The following is a 12,361-nucleotide window of genomic DNA, read 5'->3' as shown; positions in this document are numbered from 1 at the left end:
GCCCAGACAGGATTTGTCTTTGTTTGTGGTGGTTTTCATTCCCCATGAGGCCTATGAGTGCCTAGTTGTTGCTACCTGACCGGGCCATGACTGCACCCCTAACTGTCCACTCTCAAGGTGAGATGCCTCATTGGTCAGCTCTCCTGGATTTACATTGCTCGATCAGACAGGACCTACTCAGGGGTCTTCATGGTTCAGAGTTTGCTTCCTCTGGCAGGTCCTCACCTCCCTGGTTCAGGGTCAGTGCTGGGAGTAGGATCAAGAACCTCTCCTTAACTCTTGAAGATACTGCAGAATCTGCCAATAAAGATTCTTTATTCCCTGCCAAGATTGTTCTGGTCAAAGGACAGTCCCTGTTATCTTTTAACTGAAGAAGGAGGTGTCTGTGCTGTGGCCAGTTACCACCTGCTGCACTTGGATTGATACTTCTGGGGAAGTTGAGACTCAGCTACATAAGACCACTGAACAAGCTACTTGGCTGAAGAAAGAGCATCCTTTGGTGGGCCTTTCTTTGACCTATGTGATTTGACTCACTTTTGTCTTAGGGCCATGGCTCCAAACTACACCGCGGACATTATCTTACTTATAATAATCACAGTAGTCTCTCTGGTGCACTGTATTCTCTCAAAAGCTTCAAATGCTGTGTTGTAGCTATCAACCACCAAATAAATAACCTCCCTAAGGCTGGAACATCAGAAAATGAATGAACAGAATGACCAATTTTTTTTAAAAAAGTGTAAATCTGAATTTGAGACCTATGAAAACCACAGTGACTCAGCAAGAAATCAATCATGACCTATAACCCCCACACAAGGATCAACAAAACCTGTAAAAACTTCAGAAGAAAATCTGGAGGTGACACTGATGTCAATGCAATCCCTATCAAGCTACCAATGGTATTTTTCAGAGAACTGGAACAAATAATTTCACAATTCATATGGAAATACAAAAAACCTCGAATAGCCAAAGCAATCTAAAGAAGAATGGAACTGGAGGAATCAGCCTGCTTGACTTCAGGCACAAAGCCACAGTCATCAAGACAGTATGGTACTGGCACAAAGACAGAAATATAGATCAGTGGAACAAAATAGAAAGCCCAGAGATAAATCCACACACCTAGGACACATTATGTTTGACAAAAGAGGCAAGAATATACAATGAAGAAAAGACAATCTCTTTAACAAGTGCTGCTGGGAAAACTGGTCAACCACTTGTAAAAGAATGAAACTAGAACACTTTCTAATATCATACACAAAAATAAACTCATAAATGTAAGACAGAAACTATAAAATTCCTAGAGGAAAACATAGGCAAAACACTCTCTGACATAAATCACAGCAGGATCCTCTATGACCCACCTCCCAGAGTAATAGAAATAAAAGCAAAAATAAACAAATGGGACCTAATTAAACTTAAAAGCTTTTGCACAACGAAGGAAACTGTAGGCAAGATGAAAAGACAGCCTTCAGAATGGGAGAAAATAATAGCAAATGAAGCAACTGACAAACAACTAATCTCAAAAATATACAAGCAACTCCTGCAGCTCAATTCCAGAAAAATAAATGACCCAATCATAAAATGGGCCAAAGAACTAAACAGACATTTCTCCAAAGAAGACATATATATGGCTAACAAACACATGAAAAGATGCTCAACATCACTCATTATCAGAGAAATGCAAATCAAAACCACAATGAGGTACCATCTCATGTCAGTCAGAATGGCTGCGATCCAAAAGTCTACAAGCAATAAATGCTGGAGAGGGTGTGGAGAAAAGGGAACCCTCTTACACTGTTGGTGGGAATGCAAACTAGTACAGCCACTATGGAGAACAGTGTGGAGATTCCTTAAAAAACTGGTAATAGAACTGCCTTAGGACCCAGCAATCCCACTGCTGGGCATACACACCGAGGAAACCAGAATTGAAAGAGACACATGTACCCCAATGTTCATCGCAGCACTGTTTATAATAGCCAGGACAGGGAAGCAACCTAGATGTCCATCAGCAGATAAATGGATAAGAAAGCTGTGGTACATATACACAATGGAATATTCAGATCAGATCAGTCGCTCAGTCGTGTCCTACTCTTTGCAACCCCATGAATCGCAGCACGCCAGGCCTCCCTGTCCATCACCAACTCCCGGAGTTCACTCAGATTCACGTCCATTGAGTCAGTGATGCCATCCAGCCAGCTCATCCTCTGTCGTCCCCTTCTCCTCCTGCCCCCAATCCCTCCCAGCATCAGAGTCTTTTCCAATGAGTCAATTCTTCGCATGAGGTGGCCAAAGTACTAGAGTTTCAGCTTTAGCATCATTCCTTCCAAAGAAATCCCAGGGCTGATCTCCTTCAGAATGGACTGGTTGGATCTCCTTGCAGTCCAAGGGACTCTCAAGAGTCTTCTCCAACACCACAGTTCAAAAGCATCAATTCTTCGGTGCTCAGCCTTCTTCACAGTCAAACTCTCACATCCATACATGACCACAGGAAAAACCATAGCCTTGACTAGACGAACCTTTGTTGGCAAAGTAATGTCTCTGCTTTTGAATATGCTATCTAGGTTGGTCATAACTTTCTTTCCAAGGAGTAAGCGTCTTTTAATTTCATGGCTGCAGTCACCATCTGTAGAGATTTTGGAGCCCAGAAAAATAAAGTCTGACACTGTTTCCACTGTTTCCCCATCTATTTCCCATGAAGTGGTAGGACCGGATGCCATGATCTTAGTTTTCTGAATGTTGAGCTTTAAGCCAACTTTTTCACTCTCCACTTACACTTTCATCAAGAGGCTTTTGAGTTCCTCTTCACTTTCTGCCATAAGCGTGGTATCATCTGCATATCTGAGGTTATTGATATTTCTCCCGGCAATCTTCATTCCAGCTTGTGTTTCTTCCAGTCCAGCGTTTCTCATGATGTACTCTGCATATAAGTTAAATAAACAGGGTGACAATATACATTCTTGACGAACTCCTTTTCCTATTTGGAACCAGTCTGTTGTTCCATGTCCAGTTCTAACTGTTGCTTCCTGACCTGCATACAAATTTCTCAAGAGGCAGATCAGGTGGTCTGGTATTCCCATCTCTTGAAGAATTTTCCACATTACTCAGCCCTTAAAAAGAATACATTTGAATCAGTTCTAATGAGATGGATAAAACTGGAGCCTATTATACAGAGTGAAGTATGTCAGAACAAAAAACCGTGATACTGTATACTAACGCATATATATGGAATTTAGAAAGATGGTAACGATGACCCTATCTGTGAGACAGCAAAAGAGACACAGATGTATAGAATAGTCTTTTGGACTCTATGGGAGAAGGTGAGGGTGGGATGATTTGAGAAAATAGCATTTAAATATGTATATTACAATATGTGAAATAGATCATCAGTCCAGGTTCGATGCATAAGACAGGGTGCTCAGAGCTGGTGCACTGGGATGACCCTGAGGGATGGGATGGGGAGGGAGGTGGGAGGGGGGTTCGGGATGGGGAACATATGTACACCCATTGCTGATTCATGTCAATGTATGGCAAAACCACTACAATTTTGTAAAGTAATTAGCCTCCAATTAAAATAAATAAATTAAAAAAATTTTTATCACATTTCTCAGTTAAGCTGAAAGTCTCATCAGAAGGGGGGGGTTTGTTTAGAAAGAGATAACAGGTTCCAAATGGAGTCACTTGTGCTAAGCAAACATCACCAAACTAAGACTTAATAACTGACTTAATTACAGGTTCAGCTTCTCCCAGGAGTGGAATCTTAAAGCACCCCGTCTGGAATCACTTGGTCATCACAGGTGAGGTTATCTGCCTGCTAGACCCTTGAGGTCCCCTAGGGGAAGGTGATCTTGCCACAGAGGATCTACTCTCTGCTAGTCACTTCTTTGTCATGCTGCCTTCTGCCTGTCAGCAGCTTTCATTCTGTACAGGGCCTCAGAACTCCAAGTGTCAGCCTAACTCATGAATCATTGAATAAAGCCAGTTGGATCTTTAAGATTTACTCAGTTAATTGTGTTTTTTAACAGCATCTAAGCTGTTTGCTACACAAATGTTACCATCAGAATCTTACTTTGGCTTGGTGATCCATTTCAAGTGAATTTGTTTGACATTCCTAGAGGAATGATGAACCAAGGCCCTTCTGTGTACTCGGTGCAGTGTCTCGTGAGACAGGAGGTCTAGTCTGCGATGGGATGGGTCCCATTCCCAACCTTGAGTGAGTGTCAGCTATGGCTCCCTCCAGTCTTTCGGGATGGTTTGTGCTTCTGCCTCTGGTAACTCACTACATACATTCATTGATCAGCACTCAGTTAATATCCAAGGGGGACGCTCTTCAGAATCTGGCACTCCCCCTCTGCAGCCCCCCTCCCCAAGCCCCTTTCTGTGAACTCTCACTGCCATGCTTTCCTTGACTCCTGCTGTATCTGCTCTGCTCAAGGAGATACAGGTTCTGCCTGGGCCCCACCCATGTACCCTGCCCTGGAAACCCTTCTAAAACCAGAAGCCCATCTGGTGCAGGGCTTACCTCTTTGTTTTCTTTCTGTGATGGCTCACCTGATTACCTGCTGTTCTGTTCTGTTTTTTGGTTGTTTCTAGCATTGGAGAAGGAAATGGCAACACACTCCAGTGTTCTTGTCTGGAGAATCCCAGGGACGGGGAGCCTGGTGGGCTGTCGTCTATGGGGTCACACAGAGTCGGACACAACTGAAGTGACTTAGCAGCAGCAGCAGCAGCAGCAGCAGCAGCAGCATGAGGGTAAATCTATTTCCTATGGTGGTGGTGGTTTAATTGCTCAGTCATGTCCAACTCTTGTGACCCCATGGACTGTAGCCTGCCAGGCTCTTCTCTCCATGGAACTTCCCAGGCAAAAATATTGGAGTGGGTTGTCATTTCCTTCTGCAGAGGATCTTCCCAACCCAAGAATTGAACCCAGGTCTCCTGCATTGCAGGTGGATTCTTTACTGACTGAGCTAGGGATCTATTTCCTATAGCTTCATTTTGACTACATGTAAAACACTTACACATTGAAATATAATGTAAGTGATATAATGGGCTAGGAATTTTGGTTAAATTAGTAAAGATACCTAGGTTTAACACACAATAACAGCAAAAGATTATTGGCTGGACTAACAGAGCAAAATTCAACTCTCTGCTATTTATTAGACATAAGTTGAATTAAAGAGATTCAGAAAGTTCAAAATCAAGGTTACAGACAAAGATATGCCAAGTCAATACAAATAGCAAGAAAGCAGGACTTAGGGTCTTGATGGTGGGAGTAGCCACGCTGGGTCCTCGTCCCATCTCTCAGCCTTTCCACATCACTGCTCACCAGCCACAATTTCAGCTGCTGGTGCGTCATTTGTTTGCACGGTGGCTTTCTTTGGATTCAGAGTTTTTGCTCCTCTTGTGGCAGACCAGAGTGCTGGAGGATTAACACCCTCTGGGATGTGTCCTCAATCGATCAATGATGGGAATTGGTGTATGTATTTGCCAGCACCCTCTTTACTTGGAGGGGATAACCCTGAGGCACTGACAACTGGGGTTGCCAAGGGGAATAAAGCTGTGGAGGCAGGACACTAAAGGGCTCTAACCATGACTCATGGGCTGTCCACCCATCTCAGACACCCTTCCCACCTCCATGAGTTTTCTTCACTCAAATAGACCACTTACACCTGAACCCTTATCTCAGAATTTACTGCAAGGGACCCCAAATGAAGAGGCAATCAGAAAAGGCAGAATTAGCGCTTCCCTGGTAATCCAGTGGTTGAGACTCTGCTTCCAATGCATGGGTTCAATCCTTGGTTGGAGAATCAAGATTCCACATACCGTATGGTGTAGCCGAAAATAAATAAATACTCTCATTCATCAAAGCATTACAAAAAGAGAGAGAGAAAAGGGAGAATCCAGGCTCCCCAAACAAACTAAAACACAACCAATTTAACATCACTAATGCGATGATTAAAATCTGTAAAGAAGGTGGAACAGTTATGAATACACTCGACATCAGAGCAGTAACTTTTATGAAGCAGAAACCAGAGGAGAAAGAGACCACAATGCATTCATAACAGGAAAGTTTTTCTCAGTTGAAGACAGGTCAAGCAGACAAACAGTTAATAAGAACATAAACTGCCGAGGCAGCAAACTCAGAGGTTAAGTCTTAGAGAGACACATAGGGCTATAAAATCAAACCTCAGGGTTTGTCAAGTACGAGTAGAACTTAAAAACTGACCATATTTTAGGACATGCAAAAACATCTTCAGTAGCTCCCCAAAATAAAGTAATATGAATGGGACTTATGACCATAATACAATAACATAAAAATAAACAACACAGTTGTAAAAGTCCTCCCACAATTTAGAAACCAGATCAAGGCAGTAAGCCAGGGCAACTGCAAGACTCATGTACTTGTTTTCTTCCTGCCAGGGGTCATTTCACTAAGCAGCCATTGGCTATCGAACAGTTCTTGGCTCAAAGGAGAAATAATAAACTAAGTTTCAGAATTTCTAGAAAATCACAATAATAGAAACACATCAGTGTCTAAAATTTATAGCAGCAAATACTCTTTACAAAGAAAATCAAAAAGAAAATGCAGGAATACTTGGCTAATTGAAAAAACTAGAAAGGACAACAAAGTAAATGGAAATAAAGAAGCGATCAATGACAGTAAAGCAGAAATTAAAGATCTGGAAATAAGGTCCACAGCAGAATTTAATGAGAAAAATATAAAGCTTGCCCTTTGAAAAGAATAGCAACAAAATTGACAAGTCCTAGCCAGCTTAATAAAATAAACGAAGAAGGAGAAAAAGCACAAGCACACAAAATAAAAGGTGACAACAAGAAAATTGTTATCAAAAGAGAGGAAATAGAAATCACACATTTAATCAGAATCTTCTGCAAGTAAGTTTGACAACTTAAATAAAACGGGTAACCTTTTAGGAAATATAATACCAAAGCTGATATAGGATAATCAGACCAATTTCCATAGAAGAGAAAGAGAAAGTAGTGAAAATTTTTCCTTAAAGAAGAAAAAATTCTTCTTTAAGTACAACGACCAGAGGTTTCTTAGGAAAATTCTGCAAAATCATTAAAAATCAGATAATTGCAGTGCTACCCAAATTATTCCAGAGTGTTAAGCAGGAAGGACATGAAGCAAGGATGATATGGACACCAAACCTGGACAAATAAATATGAAAAAGAAATTACAACCTAATCTCACATGTGAATTTCAATGCAAAAATATCGAATAAAGTAATAGTAAATAGAATCCAATAGCTCATGTAAATATGAATTCACTGTGACCAAATGGTACATATTTCAGAAATGCAAAAGTGATTCAATACCAGGGACCCTATTAATATAACTCAGTATATTAATATTGTTAAAGAGAAAAATCCTATTATCGTGATAGATGCCAAAAAGGCATTTAACACAATTCAATACCCATTTGTGACTTAAGACAGAACAATAACTCATATCAAAAGGCAGCTTCTTTCATACAAATGGCAAGTAGGCATGTGAAAAGATGCTCAACATCACTAATAATTAGAGAAATGAAAATCAAAACTACAAGGTACCACCTCACGCTGGTCTCAATGGCCACAGTTAAAAAGTCTACAGATAATAAATGCTGGAGAGGGTGTAGAGAACAGGGAGCCCTCCTGCACCGTTGAAGGGAATGTAAATTGGTGCTGCCACCAAGGAGAACAGTACGGAGTTTCCTCAGAAAATGAAAACTAGAGCTACCATGTGATCCTGCCATCCCACTCCCGGACGGACATCAGACAGACTTGTGACTCAGAGAGACACGCGCACCTGTGTTCACAGCAGCAAAATTCACAGCAGCCAAGACATGGGAGCGGCCTAAATGCCCCTCAACAGATGGGTGCGTGAAGATGTGCTTACCTATATACAATGCAAGACTACGCAGCCACAGAAAGAATGAGATAATGCTATTTGCAGCAACACGGATGGGCCTAGAGATGATCATACCACGTGAAGTAAGTCAGGAAGAGAAAGACAAATGCCATATATCACTTATATGTGGAATCTAATATATGACACAGAATGACCTATCTACAAAACAGAAAGAGTGTTTCTTTCTATAGATGCAGAGAACAGATGTGGTTGCTAAGGGGGAGAGTGGAGGAGGAAGGATGGACTAGGAATTTGGGGTTGGTAGATACAAACTATTATATGTATGGTGGATAGACAACAAGATCCTACTGTATAGCAGAGGGAATTATATCCAATCTCCTGGGACAAACTATAATGGAAAAGAATATAAAAAAGGATGTATATATTATATAACCGAGTCACTTTGTTATACATCAGAGATTGGCACAACACTATACTTCAGCTTTTCAAAAAGGCAGTTTATTATTTCATGGGGGAACTTTAGAGGCATTTCCACCAAGAAAGGCAAGGATGCCCACTATCTCTACTATTATTTAACATTGAACTGGAGGCACTAAAGCAATTCAGTTAGAAGCACAACATTGGAAGGGGACTTATGAGTGACATGTATGTCTGCAAAACCAAAATGATTGATGGTAAATGCTACTACACAAAATAGAAAGATTTCTATGATAGGATCAATAATCCTCACATATACAAACTACTCTTTTAGCAGACATGATGAAAGAGAAAATATATGCAGTTATAACATCAGAAATGTAATACACTAGCTAGGAATAAACTTATTCAATGCTGACCATGGCCATGAAATTAAAAAATGCTTGCTCCTTGGAAGAAAAGCTATGACCAACCTAGACAGCATATTAAAAAACAGAGACATTACTTTGCTGACAAAGGTTTGCCTAGTCAAAGCTATGGTTTTTCTGGTAGTCACGTATGGATGTGAGAGTTGGACTATAAAGAAAGCTGACCACTGAAGAATTGATGCTTTTGAACTGTGGTGTTGGAGAAGACTCTTGAGAGTCCCTTGGACTGCAAGGAGATCCAACCAGTCCATCCTAAAGGAGATCAGTCCTGTGTGTTCATTGGAAGGACTGACGTTGAAGCTGAAACTCCAATACTTTGGCCACCTCATGCGAAGGGTTGACTCATTTGAAAAGACCTTGATGTTGGGAAATATTGAAGGCAGGAGGAGAAGGGGATGACAGAGGATGAGATGGTTGGATGGCATCACCAACTCTATGGACATGAGTTTGAGTAAGCTCTGGGAGTTGGTGATGGACAGGGAGGCCTGGTGTGCTGTAGTCCATGGGGTCTCACAGAGTCAGACATGACTAAGCGACTGAACTAAATTGAAACCTACCCAAAAAGTCAAAACCGACATGAGGAAAACTAAAACAAAGTTGGACAAATAAATATCATTGTATGTGCATTGTGTTGACTTTCTCAAATTTAATTTATAATTTATTGATACCTCAATAAAATACCAGATTTTTTTCTGAGGTTAAGCAAGTTGGTTTTAAATTTGATTTGGAAGACTAAATGATCTAGCATGAAGATCTAAATAAATGATATTAAGTAAAGAGCAATTTTGGAGGGCTAACCGTTTCATGTATTAAAGCATAATAATAATTAGTAAGACTGAAAACTGTGTCATTAGTAAGATAATGAAAACTGTGTTATTCATGCATGGGTAGACAGACAAGAAAACAGAAGAAGAAACTCAGAAACATAGCCAATTGCAAATGGATGTTTAGAGAGCTGGCAGTGGAAGAGAAAAAAAATGGACAGGACAAAGGTATTCTTGGTTTTAAAGAAGCAGAGCAAAGCATTGGCTCTGGGGATGCGGGAGAGGATGGATGCCCCTTGGGTTTCTGGCTCATGTGACGGGCAGGTGGTAAAGGTAACACAAGGAGTTACACTGCCTGGTGCCCATTCCTAGTTACCTTTGGTACACTGGGAACGCAGAAAAAGTTCTCTTATTACTACAGTTAAAATCCCTGCACTAAGAGAAGGCACAATGCAACCTATCACTGTGCTGTGTTGATTTCTTGTGAATGACGGGAAATCGTGTGAGTCCTCAGTTTATCACCTGCTGTTCACCACATCGGTGGTGCTGATATGAGTAATTTCCGAGTCAGGTATGGGGTGTCTTGGCAAGCATTTGCCTATTTTCAGCTTCTGACACTTTCTGGAACTCTGCTTGGTCTTGTGGGTAGCCAGGAGACCTTCCTTAGCTGCCGCCCTCTCTCCTTGCTGGCCTGGGTTGCGAGTGTTCACTTCCTAACTGGGTTCACTTCCTCCTCCCTGGCTTCATCAACCATTCTGTAGTCAGAGTGATGCTTGTAAATCAGTCTTGCCACTCCCTCCTTAAAGATCCTTCAGTGACTCCCCTTGGTCTTTAGGATGAAGTCCACACTTGTGCTTAGAAAGTGGCAAAGCATTCAATTTGGAAGCCTTGTTTTCTGAAACTATATGTTGCTTTGCTTTGCTCTGGTGTGACGGCACAATTCCTCTGTCTAGAATGACTCCTAATTCTTTGGCTCTCAGTGCAGATGTCACCTCCTCCAGGAAGTTTTCTTGGCATTCTGGCTGTGGTTTGGAACTGACATTCCAAGCATCCACAGCTCTGCTTGCACTCATTGAAATATATCCTTCCCCTTGTCTTCCATCTCCCCCCAAGGTAGAGCCCCTCTTGGGAGGAACCATGGCCCTGACATTACTGGTTCTCCAGCATGTAGCCCAGTGCTCAGCATATAATGGCCTTGGGTGCTTGTTCAGCTTGAGGAGGAGGAAGGGCACAGCCTATTCATGCTCATTCACATCTGATCCTGCTCAAGACATGTTCTCTTCCCTCCTCAGTCTCTAAATATCCTGGCAGTTCTAAAGCTGATGTATTTGTCTCATGGCCATGCAATTACTAATTGGAAATTGTTGGTGCCTAGCTCATGCTGCTGGCACCTTCCAGCTTATCCCACTTGGGTCTCTGGACATTTCACATTCTCAGTGAATCACTATACTTTGTAAGAAATCTGAAAACCATCAATATTGTCTACTTTCTTAAGCAGTTCTTTTTTACATGGAGTTGGCTCATTTCAAGCCCTCAAGAGACGAGAATAAAGTAGCTTGCTGAAACATTGATTAACACAGGAGACTCTATCTTTTTATCTTCACAAGCTTATTAATTGCAAGATAAACTTGGAGCAGCTCTGGACTTCTTGGCCACCTGCATTATTTAGGAAGGGAAATGAATGAATGGTTACTTTAACTTTTGGTAAATGAGAGAAATGAAGACACATTTCCTCTTCAATAATAACGTAAGAGGAAAAAGGAGATGGCAAACTTCCAACTGGTACAGAGAAAGATTAAACCCTGTTTCACTTGGAAGAACTACAGATTCCAGCTGAACTCAGATATTCATTGGTATTAATTCAAAGCCACATCTTCTTTAAAACACCACTGTTTTGATGATGTACTCAGGTTCTGTTTTCTTTGCCTTTTCCTCATTAGGAATTGGGGTGAATATTCTGTTTGCCTTTCCAGAACTTTTTCCCCTCCGCGCCCCCCACCTTATTCTCCACTCCTGGAGGCTGAGTAGGCATGGATTGCATCGACAAGTTCCCTTTCCTGAGAGTCCTGGTTGGATTTGGACTGTGGGATGCACTCGATAGACAGGAGCACAGAAGAGAGAGTCCAGGCATGGTTTGGCAGGAGCTGTGTTTCTCTCTCCAAGGTCACATCTCCTGCCCATCACCCTCAGTGACATCTAGAACTCTTGCCAGCCTGTGGTAGCTGCTCCTTCCCTTGTCCTCAGAAACTGAGGAATGGTAAGGATTCATCTCGTTGCTGGCCCTGGGCTTATTACTTTCCTTAAACCGTGCCTTTACTTGGTTAATAATCTTTGCACTAAAATTTCCATAAATCATTCATTTGAGTGAGACTTCTTGTTTTCTGGGACACTGGCTGACAAAAGCAACAGAGGTATTTTTACATGAGAAGCATCATTCCAGAACTCCAGCTGTCCATAAATCACTTACTCCAGGTCCCTCCCTTTACAGAGAGACTGCAGATCACAGAGAACAGGCGACTTGCTTGATGCCACATAGCCATGTATGACACAGCCAGAGACTAGAATGCATGGTGCTCGTCTTTTCAGATCACACTCCCTTCAGACCTTGGCGAGGATCGGACAGGAATGCTGCAAAAAAAAAAAAAAAAATTATAGGCCAACATCCCTGATGAACACAGATGCAAAAACCCTCAACAAGACATTAACAAAATCAATATACACCATAATCAATTGGGTCTTATCCTGTGGATGCAAGGACAGTTCAAAATCTGCCAATCAGTCAATGTGACATATCACGTTAACAAAGGAAGAATAAAAATATTATGATTGTGTTAATAGATGCAGAAAATACTTTTGACAAAATTCAACATTCATTTTTGATTAAAA

At 41.5% G+C, this 12,361-nt stretch overlaps 1 protein-coding gene across 3 annotated transcripts in view; it reads right to left on the bottom strand.

The window, feature by feature from the left end:
• Window positions 1–5,126: 5,126 nt before the first annotated feature.
• Window positions 5,127–12,361, bottom strand: part of COBL (cordon-bleu WH2 repeat protein) — a 303,653-nt gene continuing 296,418 nt past the window's right edge. For all 3 annotated transcript variants that reach the window (XM_059885790.1, XM_059885792.1, XM_024990960.2), the window contains one exon: window positions 5,127–12,103. In XM_059885790.1, the coding sequence (XP_059741773.1) occupies window positions 12,074–12,103 (30 nt within the window). In that variant the 3' untranslated portion in view covers window positions 5,127–12,073. The remainder of the gene's footprint in view (window positions 12,104–12,361) is intronic.

This window comes from Bos taurus, chromosome 4, assembly GCF_002263795.3.
Source record: "Bos taurus isolate L1 Dominette 01449 registration number 42190680 breed Hereford chromosome 4, ARS-UCD2.0, whole genome shotgun sequence".
Classification (NCBI taxonomy): domain Eukaryota; kingdom Metazoa; phylum Chordata; class Mammalia; order Artiodactyla; family Bovidae; genus Bos; species Bos taurus.
Note: the sequence above shows the minus strand (reverse complement) of the source record. Positions and strands in the feature narration are given on the sequence as shown.